Source organism: Rhopilema esculentum, chromosome 3, assembly GCF_057945365.1.
Source record: "Rhopilema esculentum isolate cy_ngs chromosome 3, ASM5794536v1, whole genome shotgun sequence".
Lineage (NCBI taxonomy): Eukaryota > Metazoa > Cnidaria > Scyphozoa > Rhizostomeae > Rhizostomatidae > Rhopilema > Rhopilema esculentum.
This window is the reverse complement of record NC_142817.1, coordinates 3753176-3770446: the sequence shown is the minus strand read 5'-3', so window position 1 is coordinate 3770446 and position 17271 is coordinate 3753176. Positions and strand designations below refer to the sequence as shown.

The 17271-nt window shown below is 35.1% G+C and overlaps 1 protein-coding gene across 3 annotated transcripts in view; it reads right to left on the bottom strand.

Moving 5' to 3' along the window:
* Positions 1–16964, bottom strand: part of LOC135692872 (E3 ubiquitin-protein ligase HUWE1) — a 61213-nt gene extending 44249 nt beyond the window's left edge. For 2 of the 3 annotated variants that reach the window (XM_089112536.1, XM_089112547.1), the window contains exons 1-19: positions 16566–16964; positions 13255–13353; positions 12807–12938; positions 12167–12259; positions 11835–11908; positions 11342–11420; positions 10628–10690; positions 10042–10119; positions 9530–9583; positions 7148–7216; positions 6852–6951; positions 6181–6284; positions 5538–5599; positions 4956–5044; positions 4512–4592; positions 3800–3882; positions 2587–2688; positions 1693–1888; positions 22–252 (exon numbers count right to left, since the gene is read on the bottom strand). In XM_089112536.1, coding sequence (XP_088968662.1) covers positions 22–252; positions 1693–1888; positions 2587–2688; positions 3800–3882; positions 4512–4592; positions 4956–5044; positions 5538–5599; positions 6181–6284; positions 6852–6951; positions 7148–7216; positions 9530–9583; positions 10042–10119; positions 10628–10690; positions 11342–11420; positions 11835–11908; positions 12167–12259; positions 12807–12938; positions 13255–13353; positions 16566–16628 — 1852 coding nt within the window. In that variant the 5' untranslated portion in view covers positions 16629–16964. The remainder of the gene's footprint in view (positions 1–21; positions 253–1692; positions 1889–2586; positions 2689–3799; positions 3883–4511; positions 4593–4955; positions 5045–5537; positions 5600–6180; positions 6285–6851; positions 6952–7147; positions 7217–9529; positions 9584–10041; positions 10120–10627; positions 10691–11341; positions 11421–11834; positions 11909–12166; positions 12260–12806; positions 12939–13254; positions 13354–16565) is intronic. The other variant, XM_089112544.1, reaches the window with a different exon arrangement.
* Between the last annotated feature and the right edge of the window lie 307 nt (positions 16965–17271).

The following is a 17271-nucleotide window of genomic DNA, read 5'->3' as shown; positions in this document are numbered from 1 at the left end:
TCTTTCAATAGGATGACATACCTAAAAGAAACAGCAATGCTCCATAGTATTCCGCATTGCTTATGACAAGTTTCAGCGAGTATTGCAATGTATCATCCATCAATGATCTTGTGTGGTCAGAGAAGGCTGGATCAGGGATGGTCTTTTTCAAGAAGTTCAAAATTGACTTCAACAATGCCGCTCTTTGTGGCAGGCATTGATTCCTCTGAATAGCAACGCCGCCATCAGCAAAGCTACTCGAGCCTGTTGAATCTGGAACGAATGCAGGATTGCTCAAAGACGTGTAGATCGATGAAATACCAATTAATTTACCAAGGGGAATCCACATCAAACATTTGAGAGGAAAACTTAGTGAAAGTCATAAAGGTGGATACCCGAAATCATGTAAAGAAGCATCAGTTTTGCATTTAAATAAGCTGTAATTTGAACAGAATAAGCAGTCAGACAGACGTTGGGACAGCATGAGACAAAAAGAAGGACAGCACAGGACAATCGGTGGGACAGCAGACAAGAGGTGAGACAGCATAAGAAATAAGTGGGACAGGATCAGTTAAAAATTGAAAAATGTATATCAAAGTGGGACATTATCAGAGGGAAGGTGGTACGGTAATAGGCAGAGTTGCGGCCTACATTCTCCAGATATTTCCATAAGACGAGTGTTGTAAAATGTAAAAATTATGCTACATTTCAAAAACTTTCAAATAGTACAATAAACGAATGAATTTGGGCGATTCAGCGGCAGAATCTCAAATTGTAAGAAATGCTTCTGTCAAGAGAACAAAACGAATATGAACTTTTTGAATCTTTAATCAAAGATTTATCAAATAAAAGAAATCCTACAGATTAGGGAATGTACTCTGTACTTTTTTGTAGCAACTAAGATTTTCTGTAATACCGGCAGCGATTCATTGTGGATTTGAGGGTGCAAATTGCAGAGGAGTGAGATGCATGGGAAAGTTATCAAAAGAACAGAAAAAAAGCTAGCAACTTGACAGAGTATGTGTACATAATCAAGACATAAACATCTGTCCTATCATCTATATGCATATGAAATTATAATAATCGATAAACTGAGCCGATTATGGAGCAGAAAACCCATCCTACGTCACTAAATCACTTTAAATCAGCTGAGAATACAATGGATGAAACTTATTAGCTGTAAATTCAGGTGAAGACAACGAAGCCACTCTTGAACGTGATAATTATTAGAGTTTTTATACTTTGAAGAAGGCTAAAAGAAAATACTTCAGATAACTTCAGATAACCATTATCGATAACTGCTCCACTTGTCGTGCAGTTTTGAAATTTTGTAAAAGGAAAGGTTAAAGAAATTTTCCCATGCAATAACTGTCACTTTGATTGTCTGAGGACGGCCTTTGAAATGAACTTCTGTTTACTAATATATATCAAAGTAACATCAAAAGCAGTCTAGAGGCGTTGACACATTTCTGACCATTATTCTATTACTATATTAGTAGTTCTCAATAATTTAATCACAATCATTATATCTTCAACTCTTTTTTCAGGCTTTTTAATAATCCAATATAAGAAAGAATGATTCTACAGTGACGTCATTGGTTAAATAACTGTGTGCGGTACTCAAAATCTGTATTATGCAAACTACAAACACTTTCAAGTAACTGGCTATTAACTGCAAGCTGAACGTTATTAAATCTTCTATAGCACTAATACCTTTCATATCTACGTCACTGGTTCCCAGACTTCCTGATGCCTGAGTTTCCGCAGAGCCTTCAACGGTGTTACCCTCACTTTGGGCCGAATCAGAGGTGTCGGATATCTGTTGCGATGGGCCGGGTTCTTCCTCTTGTCCGGGAAGGTCGATTGGCAGTATAGGGCCATGATATTTGCTACAATTTTTTACTTCATTCTGCAATAAAAATAGCCTCCTTAAAATGCTCACGTTGATATTATCAACACCTTCATTGAGAATTGTACTTTTTCAGAAAAATGTTGTTACCATCATTTGGAAAATGAAAGCATTATTTTGGCCTAAGCTTTCAAAGAAAAAATGTGACTTTACTTCAATTGAAAGGTATGTTTCAGTTAAAAACAAACCTTATTTCAGAAAGACCATAAAATAAAGCCATACAAATATAAATTAGCGATGTACAATAAATACAATAAAAAAATATAAGTAGAAAGTTAACATGTATAATAGGGTGAAATTACAACGCATAGAATCTTTGTTTTGGATCTTTATCTCAAAAGGCTGCAGATAAATTTATTCCAGTAAATCTAAGGGATGATTTAGGTTAAGGTATTATCAATACCATAGCAATATTACAGAGGATTACAGTATCAGTATACTGGGTAAGAAGTACAGCTTTGCCCCGCTTGTGCGCTTAAAATGCAAAAAGGAGTAAGACACAACCAAACTTTATCGCAATTTCGTAACCAAGAATCCAAAATGTTATATATCATAATAATGAAACAATAATGATCCATTCACTTTTGGAAAGCTTGGGAACAGCAGACAGACGTTATAGCAATAGCAATACGCCGTTCTTATTCGCTGCAAACATATTCAAGTTAACTTTCAACCTCATTCCAGTGGAAAATACAAACCTTCAGCCTGTTGACAAGAATGCTCAAACCACTATGAGTTTGGAAGGAGGCCATGTCCAAATTTGTGATCAAATCGATGACTCTAACAGCTCTTGTGACAAACTAGAATAAAAATTACATACATAAATCAAAAATCATTAGCCCACTTAAAACGAAGGCATGGGTATTTAGAGGCGCCAATTATTAGTCTTCCCAAGAATGGCTCAAAATCCCTGTAATGAGTAAGTATTTCCTTCCAGCTTAGGCCCGTATATTCTCTACAAAGAAGTCAATAATATGTTGGGTTTCAAGATTCCATTAACTCTTACTACAAGAGTTTCCCAACTACAACCGAGTTTTTTACAGCAAGCTATTGTACCCTCATGTAGCATTTTGCAAGAAAATTTTGAAATATGATAATACAACATCACGTGTGAAGTAGCTGGAATGAATCCAGAAGTTTCGCCACATTGCCTCTAATTGAGCCATCACAGTTAAATGTACTTAGTCATCTTGTTCTAGCGTGTTCTACTTGCAAGCATTAGTAAGCAAAAGAAATTACTCGAAAAGCCCAGTTCACCAAAATATTTCCAACCATACCTTTTGCATTATATTGTTTTGTTTCAGGGACGGGGGTTGGGTTACTTCGGCTTGCAGATTATTGTCTTAGAAAAGAAACCCGGATTTCTTTACCTAGAAGAATTTTTCCAGTTTCATTTGTCCAAGAACCTTCGACAACCGCAAGGCCTCTTTACGAAAAATTACCAAAAGGCTGATTGAAACTGCCTTGTAGTTCATATTAGTACCAGTGGCACTTTACGTTGTTTTGTGGTAGCTTTAATAAATGTCTTGACTTTAGAAAAGACATTTTGGGAAAAGACATCGACTCACTATCCGGATAGGAATCATGTTTTTTCTAGATGTTACATTCATAGGAGAGCGTTTCTTGTCCCTAGGCGACACGTGATTCGTTAATGTAGTCAAAAACTCCTCGACGTGCATGACACGAGATTAATCGGATTATCCTAACCGGATTCTTCAGTTTCTCCTATTTGCACAGAATTTTGGCCACAGTAAAGCAATAATGGACACAACTATCTCTGTCATTGGGAGGCTCAAGGTCAATTAATGAAGCTCAAGGTATTTACAATAGGAATGTCGTGGTACGTTAGTATAAATGAACTGTGCAACTTTAGAAAAAACTTCCTTTTTGTGATAGAAATAACAAACATACCGTAATATGGTCATCCTCGCCAGGCCTGCGAACAACCTTCAACAGTGATTCCATGAGACCACATGAAACCAAAGCTTCACAGCCTTGAAAATATGTTTGAAAATGATGTAAGTCTTAGGTACATTTAGTGAAATAAATTTCTTTATAAAAACTGTACAAAGTAACTTGGCCATTTGATAAAATACTTGGGATTTTTTATACGAGACAGAAATGTGACAGATAACAAAACTTGGTTGCCTCGTGATTTCTAATTCATGGCTAAGAAAAACAGTGTTTTCTTTGTCCATTGGCTTGTTTTTTATCGTTGCGTTGTTGCGTTGCGTTGTTGTATTTTGGTTTTACCGCTTGTTAGTCATTGTGTGTTGTGTTGTGTTGTGTTGTGTTGTGTTGTGTTGTGTTGTGTTGTGTTGTGTTGTGTTGTGTTGTGTTGTGTTGTGTTGGGTTGTGTTGTGTTGTGTTGTGTTGTGTTGTGTTGTGTTGGGTTGTGTTATACTGTGTTGCTGTGTTGTTGTGTTGGGTTGTTGTGCTGCGTTATTGTGTTATCTTGTGTTGTGTTGTGCTTTACTGTGTTTAGTCGTGTTGGTTCATGTCGAGTTGTATCGTGTTACGTCGCAGCCGAATGTGTTGTGCTATTCTTTAAGAGTGTACTAGATCAATAAGATACTGAGAGTATACAAACAATAAGACGCATTAAGCTTCAGTAACATGATACCTGATTCATAACTTGCCAAGTGATACAAGAAAGAGAACAATGCAGTCGAAAACGGTTGCGGAAAATCGTCTTTGTTTGCATCTAAAAAACAAAACAGCAATTTATTTAATCAAGATAAAGTCGGATTAACAGATCTTGTGCTTGAAAACTATTGAAAGGCGCTTATCAAAATGCACTGTTTGGGGCCTTGTTGAATATGACTTGATATAAACATTACATTATAAGCATTTATTGTGATTCCATTTTATGTGCTAAACGCTTTTTAAGGAAAGCAAACCTTAACATATACCATTAGAAGCAAAGATTTAATTAAATTCGTAAAAAATTGATAGTAACATCTCATATGAATGGAGACAAATAATTAAAGGTGCAAAATGATAAAAAAAGTTCTAGAAGATGTAGGTGATGTTACAATAATAAACAATAAAATGACAAAATGCACACCTGTCATGTGGGAGATGCATTTTCTGACAAGCGTTGGCAAAAACCCGTGGTATGATGACGCTCCAGTGCATTCTATGATTGAATTCAGCCTTGGAAAAGCAAATAAAAACGTAAGAGTAACGCTTAGAATGACCTCGGTCACAAAACAACCGCAGTGTTGCATCTACTGTTAAAAGTAATGTATTTTGAGCATTCAAGGTAGTTTCGGCCATAGATAATCAGACTTTTGACTAAAGAGTTCCGAATCGAATGACAGAAAATTTAACTCAGAATCAGCTTGCTTGACTTGGCGTGGCTAAACATAGGCCGTGTATGAATGTGCAATGGACAAACAATATCTGTAATTTAAATATTAGAGACACTTAAATCTCCAAAAAGAATCTCTATCTGGAGTACCATTTTATGTGGATCAAGTGTTTCATTTAGGTGCCTGTTTATGGATGTTTCACTGTAAAGCATTAAGTAATTTTGTTTTTCCTAGCAGTCTTGAAATTTCGCAGTTTCGAAGAGCTTACAATGTATGCTTTTTGAAAGCTTTCTAGTAAAAAGACCTTTTCTAGCAAACTAAAAAAATTTCCATACCTGGGATTTCGATCCACATGAATAATGGCAGTGAGTGTTTTCAAACAAGATGCTTTCACCTCCTAGTTTTAAAAGAATAAAGATAAATTACCATGAACAGATAAAAGATAAATTAAATAAGCATATGAAAGAGACTTTAATTCATTTGCAGTTGATTAAGTTGAAGCCAGTTACTCAAGTACGCTTCAAGTACTTACTCAAATACTCAAATACGGTATAAGCAAATTCATATTTCTTCCGAATACACCAAAGAGGGCTAAAGAAAGCTTCCAAGAATCAAAGACACAGTACTGTTCCGTGCCATTTCGAGTTCTCAGACAAAACATTTACGTATTTGTTAAAGCAGTTATTTCATCTGGAAATAGTATCAACGGTTAAGAAAAGAAATGAATTTGTCCACCGCAGGCAGCCACTGTAAATAGAAGCCAAATAAATATGATAAGAAATATCCAGACCAGTAGCGGACACCTGGGGGGGCGAGGGGGGCCACCCCTCCAATACTTTAGAGTCCAATGGTCTTTGTTCCAAAACAATGGGAAATGTGACGTCATCTTATTAAAACAATAGACTTGCCCCCCCCCCCCAATATTTGACCAAGTATCCGCCTCTGATCCAGACATCGATTCGTTATACAACAAATTACCGATAGTTTGTTTCCATCGTCTGGAAGTTCCAATGTGTTGACAATCTCTTCCACAAAGCCATCATACACAAGCGAGTTCACTTGGTCGGTTGCATTCGAGTAGACTGAAAAAAAGGTGGAAAGGATGAAAATCACAATAAGAATTAAAGGCCATTACCAAAGATTGAAGATCTAAAACGATTTTACTTTACTTGATTAAAGCAGATTAGATATTTTCCTTAAACTACTACTTTAAGAACTACAAAAATAAATTCATTAAACATAATAGCACAATTATTGTGCAACAGGCAATTAGATGTTTCTGTAATATCTAGCCCCACTGACGAAGCAAAAATTGGGGACCAAAAGGATGGCTTGCTACTCATTAGAGAAGAAGAGAATAAATGTAGCTGAGAAAATACTAGAACCAAATGGTTTGAAGATAAATGGTTGATATAGCATACAAAAATTAACAATATATTTAGAAATATATAACTCATTAAAATATTCTTTTTTCTTTTAGCACCTAATGTGCCAGAGGATTTTCTCGAATGTTGAAAACCCTGAGAAAAAGCAACGTCAAAAGAGGCAAGCATTTTTATTACTTGCAAGCCGGCAGGTGGGGGAGAAGAAAGTTTCTCAAGTGGAACATATCTCCAGGATACTCAAACTATAAAAATGATATTCCTTACCGAGAATGGAAATGGCTTGCAGTCTTAACTGCACAAACTGTAGCCTTTTTTCTAACACTGGCATTGAATGAGCGAGACGAAGGCGATATAGCAATGAAATCTAAAATCAACGGGATAAATTATCAACTTCGAGTCTCAAAAGCCATCGACAAGTAAAACGCAAAAAGTCAAAGTCATATGCATTCACAGACTATGCTATTCATCTGAGGAAATGGCATAGATATTGGCAAAATGTCATGATACTTTTGCTAAACAAAAACTTAAAAGGCTAAGCCGTGAAATGATATCTTTCTAACCTGAACATCCTTAGGAACGTTGTGCTCTTCAAGAATTTGCTCCATAATTTGCCCAGGATGAGATGAAATCTGAAGGAAGAGAAAGGAATACATTTGCATTATTTCTTTCTAGCGTAGAATGCGCCTCTTCTTCCCCCGTGGTACTTATTCATATGCCGTTAAATATCATTGCATTAGCAAGTCTGGGATGCCCTAAAAAATTGAATTTGCAGTAAAAGCGCATCATATATAGATGGCTTTCATCAGGATTTTTGGCTTAGCGTGGTGGTTTGGGGCTTCTAAACGTTATATAAACACAATTATTGAGGTTATATAATAAAATATACTTATATAAACACAATGATAGGGCAAATATTCGATTTCAGCTTTCACGTTTCGCTCGAGAACCTTTTATTGTGCACAAATTCTAGCAAAAGGAACTGACAGTAAAATGTAGAATAAGAGAGACAATCGAAATGCGACTCCTGAGAAAGTACAAAATACTTAGTTGTGAAAAGCAGGAGCCTTTGAATATGAGTTGTTAACAGTTTTATTGTGGTGAAATTTATTGTCTTCACTTGAGCTCAGAAAATACTTGACCGAAATAAGAAGGGTAAGTTTGCAGTTGATCAGAAGTGTAGGGGAAAGGCGGTTTGAAAGGAAAAACAGTGGCCAGAAAGTAAGATACAAGGGGAAACCTGGTGGTCAAAATGGTGGGGATAAGGAAGGGCCGAAGGGTAAACAGAAGGGTGATTAGAAAAGTGAATAGAATGATAGGCAAGAGGGTGAGCAGAAGCACCCCTGTTAGAAAGAGTAACAAACTCATGACCTACGAAGTCAGATGGAATCAACTGTGATTGTCTGTGTTCTCACTGGAGAAAATTTTTAGAGAACTCCTTCTGCAGACATCGGCAGATCTCCAACTGTGTGTTAAGCTTATAATTCATTTTCTTGGCTAGGTTGTTCTGATCATTATGAAGTTAGACACACAGTCTAACTCAAGGTGGAGTTCCATTCTACACTCGATAAATGGGCTCAGTTCATGAAATCAATGTGCAAGTCCAATTAACAGAGCTGATTACAAGCAGTTATCACTAAGCGTTCACAACATATATATTTTTTGTACCATGAATGCATGTATGTATAATTTTGCCATCAAATGAATTACAATTCAAAATTAAGAAAAAGACAAAGATCTAATTATAGATATATAGAATTTACAGATAGAAGTTAAACACGTAGAATAAAAACACCCCAGGTTAAAAATGGAATTGATAGCATTAAAAAGGTTAGCACAACCTTGTTTCCATAATGGTCCCTCCAAAAGAAAGTTATAAAAAAGAAATATGTTCATGAAAAATGGATTTTGTATCCAAAACTTGGAAAAAGTAATTCTGGAAAAATGTTAACTAGAACCTTTTCGTTGGCTGAATTTGGGTTTTCAATAAAATATGTAGGGGCTATCCTCCTGATTTGTAGATCATCAAAGAATTTATCTTTGATCTTATGTTTGAAACTATTGATGTTCTTTGCAGATTTTAGTTTTGATGGTAGATTGTTCCAAATTTTGGGACCAAGATATGAGAGGCAATTTTGCCATATGTTTTTCTTTCGGAAAAGTTGATTCAGTTTGCTTTAGATCTTAGAGTGATTCTGCTCTGGTCAACTGGTAAGAACATCTCTGACATGTAGGGTGGGGCTGAATTATCAAAATATTGGAAACCTTTGCAGTCATACATTGTTCAAATCTATCTTTAGTGGGGAGCTAACTGATATTTTTGAATTCCTTGATTCCTATATGTGCTCTGTTATTCAGATTCAAACAAAACCTGATACATTTATTTTTAGCTGTCTGAATTCTTTTGGTTAATCTTTTTTTAAGTATGGTAACCAAGCACTGCTTGCATAGTCAAAATGGGACTGAATTAGTGCGTCTGCTAGTAATCTACGAAGGTAGAAGTCAAAATATTGTTGCTTTCTGTAAAGAAATCTGAGCCTGCCATTGATTTTGCCTTGGATTCTTGTAGCCATTGATTCGCCGGACAGGTCTTTGTCAAGAATACAGCCTAGATATGTAACTGAGGTGTATTGTTTAATCTTGATGTCGCCTCTTCTGATGTCCAGCTTCTTTCTGTCTGTATGTTTATTCTATCTACCAAAAAGTATCGATTTGGTTTTTTTCCTCTCCAAAATGAATGCTTAGTTTGTTATCAACAACCCAATCGCAAAGAGAAATGAAATTTCTGTTCAGTTATTTTTCTCTTTCATTCACGTTTTTGTTTCCAAATATACAAGACAGGAGTCATCTGCATACAGAAGTAAGTCACAGTTGACTGCCTGTGGCATGTCATTTACTTTATCATTTATTTACTTTGAAAATATATGCTTGATTTTCTTACTCACCTGTTGCAGGTTATTCAAATGTATTGAATGCATTCTGTTTGGTTGGGGGAAAGTCTACAACAAAAATGCAATTATTTATTACACACGTCAGGTTTAAAAAACCTAGCAAAATCAAAGCACCAAAATCAAGAAAAAAATCTCATCCATTGCTCCATTTTGTGAAAAACGGCTGAAGACAATATTAAGGTATTGAGATAAAGGAAATATATATAAAAAAACATTTCTCTATAAAAGCGTTCACATTTGACACTTCACATTAAGTGTCAGCTCTACAAAAATTGCTCTACAAAACAGGCTTTTAACTGTCGCCTAAAATAAATCCACCTTGCAAGGGAAGCTGGAAACATCCTTCAAACTAAATTTCTATGCAAGCACTTCTCCTTTTATAAAATCCTTGAAAAATGTTCCCGGCCAATCATTTTTATATATGGAGACTGGTCTAACAGAAGAAAATCAATGCTTTTTTATAAAGAAAATATTGGGGAATGTTGTGTATAAGCAATAAGCCAAACCTCAGAAACTGTATCATCTTCTGTTGGTGTCTCCTCAATGTAACATTCAAAGTAGAGGTTTCCACTGTCCTTGAAAAACTAAAATTAATAAAAACTTAAAATTCACCTGCGTGCAAAAATGGATGACATATTATAAATTCAGCTGTGAACTGTTTCAAACATTTAGCTTTAATACCATATTTTCATCATGGACTATTTCTGTAAAGTTTATCCCCTCGCCAGCTTGTAGAAACTAGCAGAATTAAGTCTTCATTGGGTAGGGCTGGCGCTGATTGTTGCCAATTAAAGTCACGTTTTTCTACATGTCTGTCAACCTTTGCTTTGTGACAAGCATTATAAACTCACTACAGAATAATAGCTGCTTCTATTTAAAGATGCTTAATCGAATAGATATCATTTATATATAATATCTGTTTGATTAAAAACTTAACAAAGTGGGTCCAATCATAATTGGGTATATTTCAGATAATTGAAGGTTTCCTGACATATAATCCTCAATTTCAAGGAAGCCCTGACTCCCTCTCCCCCCTTACAACCACTTTGAATATCATGAATTTGCTAATGATGTAATAAAACACAAACGTACCTCATCTTGCTTTGCACCACAACATTGATCTAGACCATATCCAGCCTCAACACCACCCCATGTCTTGAAAAAGAATGTTTTGATTGTAAAAACAGAGAATTTTTTAAAAACAACTGTCCATCTAATGATTGTCAAGTAATCAAGAATTCAAAATTCATAGAGAGACTGCTGTATCTAAACCTAAAACAATTATCATGCTTAAGTTGACTACATGTGTGAAAACAGTATAAAAGTATGCCCCATTTCATAAAGGCTCTCGCACAAAAGGGGTACAAAGCAAAAGGCAAAAAGCCTTGGTAAAAATTAAGCTGCATTTAATTAAGCCGATTTCTTATATGAGCTTAAATACACCTGCCTTTATCTGTAAAATTAGTTAGTAAGATTTGGACTTGAAAAATTGACAAACTATAGTCACTATTTGCTATAAATATGAAAGATTATCATAGCCAATAGGACAATAGAAAGTTAAAAATCACAAAAAAGAATAAATAAATATATATACTTTAAAAATCCTTAGACATCCATGCAAGAATTTTGATACCAAAAATTTGAAAATACAAAGGTTAATATGACCCTACTGACATAGCATTATGAAACAGATTTTTATACTGGTAACTGATTAAAATGTATATATATATATTTATATTCTTATCTGTGCTGAAAGGAAAATATATTTGAATATCTATAGATATATGATTAATAAATTTGGCAAACCTCTCCTAATGTGAAAAGTCTTTGCTGCAAACACTTTCTCTTCTCACTTGTCATCCTTGACAAATAATTTGATCTTTTGCTGTAACATGATCAAATAGCAAATTACCATATGTCGCTAACTAGTCTTTGACTGAAAAGAGATGTTGCAGATATCTATTGACTTCTCCTCAATGATTTAACATTCTTAGACCTTAGCATCTCTCTTGTTCAAGGAATAATTTATCATCTTCAAGCATTTTCAAGATTTAATAGATATACTCTTGATTATTGTTGTAAAATTTGTCTGCACATTTCCTTTTTTAAAGAATCTACTAATGAATCTCGTGTTCCTAACTTTGCTTGCAAATTAGAAATAAAACATCAACAGTACTGGATTATGTGATGGTCAAGAATCTATTGCTCTCCTTGCAAACTTTTAAATAGGCTAGTATGCTAGGATTAAAAGAACAGCTTGCTGTATTGAAAACAAGAGTTAAAATTGGCAAATGCATACCTGAATACATATATCAAATTGAGAACTGATAAGATAACTGAAGCATCACCACAATCCATCAAACTAACAAGGTGCTGTTGAATAAATCAAAAATCAATTAATGACTGTAATCTGTCAAAACATTACAGAGAATCATATAAAAAGCATATCATCAAATTCACTTTAGAAGATGGGTTTACTTAACAAAGATATCTTTTTTGTTGTTTGTCCACAGAATCAGCCTAGAGCTAACCATTAGAAAAAACTGTTGTGTCTGCAGAAGCTATAATAAGTTCACACCTAATCTCACTTAAATTTAACATTTTTAACAATAATGTTAATGTTTCACTAACCTCAATAGAATTATACAGATGCCTTGCATATGAATGCTCAATCAAAAGGGCAGTAAACTTGAGAACTTGATGAATCAATTCTCTTTTATTCACCTGAAACATAAGAGATAGGGTTTCGAGAATTGATAACACACATCCTAAATTGGAAATTAGAACTGTTTTATTCATCATCAACCTACAGTCCATATGGATGGGGGTTTTGCCAATGCAGCACGTTTGGGGGGTGCCTTTTATGATGTGGCCAGCTACAGCTGCATTATACTTTGTGTAAACTCATGACATTAGCCTCCTGTAGCAAGATCATCCACAACTACCTCTTCCAGGTTTCCAGAGTTGGCCCCATTCACTTTCATTAACTACAAGCATGATATGAGCCAGCTGAGGCCTCTTTACCCATATGCTGCGGTTGCTCCTTTCTGCATGCCTTAATCATTTAAGATACCCTTTTTGAGGATTGCAAGAGTTGGCTTAAAGGCAGCTCTGCTAGTATAGTTATACAGAAAGGACAGGGCATGACATAAACTGAAATCCAAGTTCACATGAGAATAGCCTTGGCATATGACATAAATACATGCCCTTTTTGTCAAATACAATTTCAAGAAGCACTTATGTATCAAATTGATAAAGAAATCTTACTTACCATATTACCCTCTTGGTTGGAAGGAAGGGTATCATACACAAACATCCAAGCTTTCCCTTCGACATTCTTTGCAGCACTTTCCAAGATTTCATCAAATCTGTCCAACACATCAATCCAATGGTACAGTTCACACTGTAAATAAACAAAAATGGTTAATGAAACATTTGCAAACGCTTCCCGTCATTGTATATTGACATACAAAGAAAGATAGGATTTGCACCTAGGAACCTTCCAAACAGTAAATAATATAGAAAGTAAGCAAAATATTATCAAAACTGCATTTTGCCAACTGCATTATAATCTATAAGCAAACTTTTGACTAAATAGGTATTTTACCAACACAAATTCAAAGTGATAAAATGAAAAAGAAACACTTTACACTTAAACTATGTGTACTATGTTTCCACTTGTGACTTTCATGCTGCAAAATATCTAGAATGAAAATTACCTTTCCAAAATACCATATGTTGATCTTTTTCAACTGCAACAGGAGTTCTCTCTCAGAACAGTCACGGAGATACTCTATTAGCTTCTGACAATCTGAAGGCTGGAAAATAAAATGGAGGGCTTACACAGGCTTTGATTCTCTGATATCTGTAAAACTAGTATGCAGAAATAGTTTAAGATGACACTGTTAGAGATGGCAATGACAACATGCCACACTTAGATACTGTTTTCTTATATTTTGGAATTTTTAAACTAACATGGAAAATTTTTCACTTTAATATCAATAACCAAAAAAGTCAAGATAAAACCAGATGATGAGGCACCATGAACATGGACTGCAAAATATGGACTGCAAAATATGCATGCAAAATATTTGAAGTTTTGTTTTTCATAAGCTGAGCAACATCAGCTCATTCTTTGAATAGTGCCTATTTTGTCTTCCTATTGTGATGTGCTGATTGGGTTGTTGAAACTGTTTTGTTTGAATAGGCTAATCATTTTGCTTTGTTCAAACAGAGATGTCAAGTGATGATGTCACAAAAATCTATTTTCAGAATTTTTGAAACTTTTTCCCATAACCTAAACAAGAATCATGAAATACCTCTAAATCTGCAGAATAAGTTAAAGGTATTATGAATTGGCTGAGATAAGACCAGATTAGCACAAGCTCTGGCCCCATCAAACCTCATATGTGAAAACAATTAGAAAATTTTAAAAATAGTTTTTTGTGACACTTGAGACCTCTTTTTTATGAACTCTATTCTCTCGGAAACATGGCATTTATAAGGTAGTGTCATGCTCATGGTAAAAATTGATGAAATTGCTCTTTCAATGCTGTGGCAGGGAAGGAATAGACCCACAAAAAGAAGATCTTCCGACGATCAAGGTTATTATCAATCCAGTGGTGTTTGTGGTTATCACCTATAGAAACATTTTTACGAGGGGTGAGCAATTTAGATTATTCAATAAAAATTTTTCAAAAACTTGGCATAACAAACAGATTTGGTACTGGAAGATTTTTCTTGTCTTTTCCTATGAAAAAAGGAATTTTTAAGTACAATAACCTAGTGAAAAAGATTGCTAATCTGGTTCAGAACATTAGAAGAGATCACCATATTCAGTTTTAAAAACTTTTCTCTCAAACTGTAACACTTAGATAAAAATAGACCAGAAGAAATGTCCGACAAGGCCAGAAGTTTTCTGACAAAACAGCAGTTAAGCTTTATAGGGGGGTTTCACCCCCTCTGAACCCCCTTCATCTAAGCCACTCTATCAACAAATATTTCCCTGTAGTTTCCTGTAACATCAACTGTTCTTGGAACATACACAGCGTAAACACTCAAGGCACTCTGTAAATCAAAAACCTAGCTTCACATGATATGACTTTACCAAACTATACCAAACTATATCAAAAACTATACCAAACGATGAAAAAACATTTTACAACATCTTGCCACATTGATTAAACATCAAGGACAAAGTTCAGGCAAAAAAACTTTTAGTGCCTTTTTGTCCCTTTCATAACGCATCTAAGAATCTAAAAAGTAAGGAAAATTTGCCGGAAAAAACAACAAATCTTCTGACAAATATGTTTCTGACATGAAAGCACAGTTGCACTGTGATATCAGTTGCTTTGAGCTTTCATACCCTCTATAATAGCTAATTGAGACCCTGTTTCCATTGTTATGTGCAAGCTTGGAACCATGACAAAAATTTTCCAGTTGGCCCTTCATTTTACACTAGCACTCTGGAACGGATAGAATCTTGCTCTGCTAGTTCTGTTTTTAAACAGGAAAGTGTAAATGGGGTCTGAAATAGTCAGATATGTTATATTGTGAATCACAGCCATGAAAGAAATAATGCGAGTGGTTTACCACACACATGGTGATTTCCTTATGACCAAGACTGATTGAGTGATAATTTTGTTTAGTCTGACTGATTGAGTGATAGTTTAGAATTGGTGGTCTTTGAGTATTTTTTGTCACTATTATTGAGAGACCTTTTTGGTTACCCTGTTGTTCCTTCTTGATGTAATCCCCTTGATGGAGAAATATTACTTATGGACAGCAAAATAACAAACTAGCAAATAGCCCGAACCTTGAACATTTTTTAAAACACATAAAAAAAACATAAACATGACAAATTATTTAGCAAACAATACAAATCTGCATTTTGCCAGCCTTTTTTTGCTTTTGCCAGCCATTCCCCCTTAAGATATTTTAGAAAGGCCAGCATACATTTATACTCTCTAAAAGGTTCAGCAAATCCTATTTTGTCTTTGACTTTTCTTTTTTCTAATCATCTAATGCACCTTTCTTACAAAATTAACAAAACCCTTCTTAAAAAATTCAAAAAACTTTACATGACTCATCAGCACTCTGACCACTGCACATTTAGGCAAACAAAATTGATAAAAAGACTGCACTTAATAATCAAACCACATAAAATAGCATTCAAAATCATAATTGTGCAGAAAGTTGTTCTAACACTACCAACCCCAAACTAAAATAGACTTGTCAAACATTCACTTAATTTAATGTTAACTTTTACCACAGTTAGTGGTGAAGTAATTCCTTAACATTTGGTGACTTCCCATTTCCCCTAGAATTGCAAAGTCCCTTGAAGAAAGTAATCCAGAAATATTAGACTCTGTGTCAATACAGAAAGTATACAGGCCTCCACAACAGAACTCTGGTCATGGCAACAATCTACAGGTATCATAAATGCAGAAACTTCAATTATGAATTCTTGGAATACATACTTACAAATTTGGTTCATTTCAATAATTTTATCTCGCTATAAAACTGTGTCTATTGATTCATATAGAACATGAGACTATCCTCATTATTTATGACCCTAGTTTCTAGCTACTAGTATCATTTTAGGCCCAAGTATTTACATAGGATTGAAAGAAACCCTTTTTATACCAGTGGGATACAGGGGTTTTCCCTTGGCATTCACTCCATTGATTTGCAAAGCTAGCCATCTTGCTTTCAACAATAAAAATGGTAGCAACAAAATGCAAAAACAATATTTTTCAGCTTCCGAATGCTTTTCTCGTACATTTTTGTTTTTGCCGAAAATGAAAGGGAGCATTTCCCCTCCGCCCATCCATTGAACAAGCCGTGGCGCGTTTCGATACAACTTACCAGCAAGCTTCCAGCAAAATACAAGGAATATGACTCTTTTGTGATAAAAGTATGAACAAATTTCCCATTTTGAAAAACAAAGTTAAACATTTATGGGCCTATAAAAATTGGCTTTGAGCTATTTGGCAAGATTAAACTCAAATTAGACTTCCCAATCGCTTACTTTATCGCGCGTCCTTACCAAGTCAGAAGAACTCTTCCGTATTTTACTCCTGTCAATTTTCATCTTCGTGCCTTTTGACTTCAGCCAAATTGATCACTGTTCGTTATCATAATCGTTGGTGTATGCAATAATAAATTCCCGTGACTTTGGCCGTTGTTTCGAATTATGAGCTTCTGCTAAACGGCTATAATAAGCGTTCGTCTCTCTCGCGAAGGCAGAGCTGGAAGCCTACGAGCTGCTGCCCAAAGGCTTCTAGAAGGCTTACAGTGAATATTTTAAGACCTAAGTTACACTTTAACAATAGCTTTGCTTTATAATTAACCGCTCAAGTCGCACGAGTTCGGTCCTGTAACACCGATGATGACGGTGCTTGGCCTTGACTTTTAAAAAACCGCTGACCACGATATAGCCTCGTGTTTCTAGCTAGCAACCTTGTTATCAAAAAGAACTTGTGACGTCATAACAAGAGAAGATTCTAGTTGGCACATGTTGCTCACAAGTACCACCGGTTCTTGAAAGGCACATCTCAATACTTTCTTCAATTGTTTCTAATTATCAAGCGATAGGTTTTTATTAAATACTTTTGATAGAAAATAAAACAGAGATGCAAGGATAAAGAGCGTCGCGAAAAAATCATCAACGAAACAGCAAGAATTAGAAATTGGTTACTTCTCAGCAGTGGTAAAATCCTCAATCCAAAAGCCCT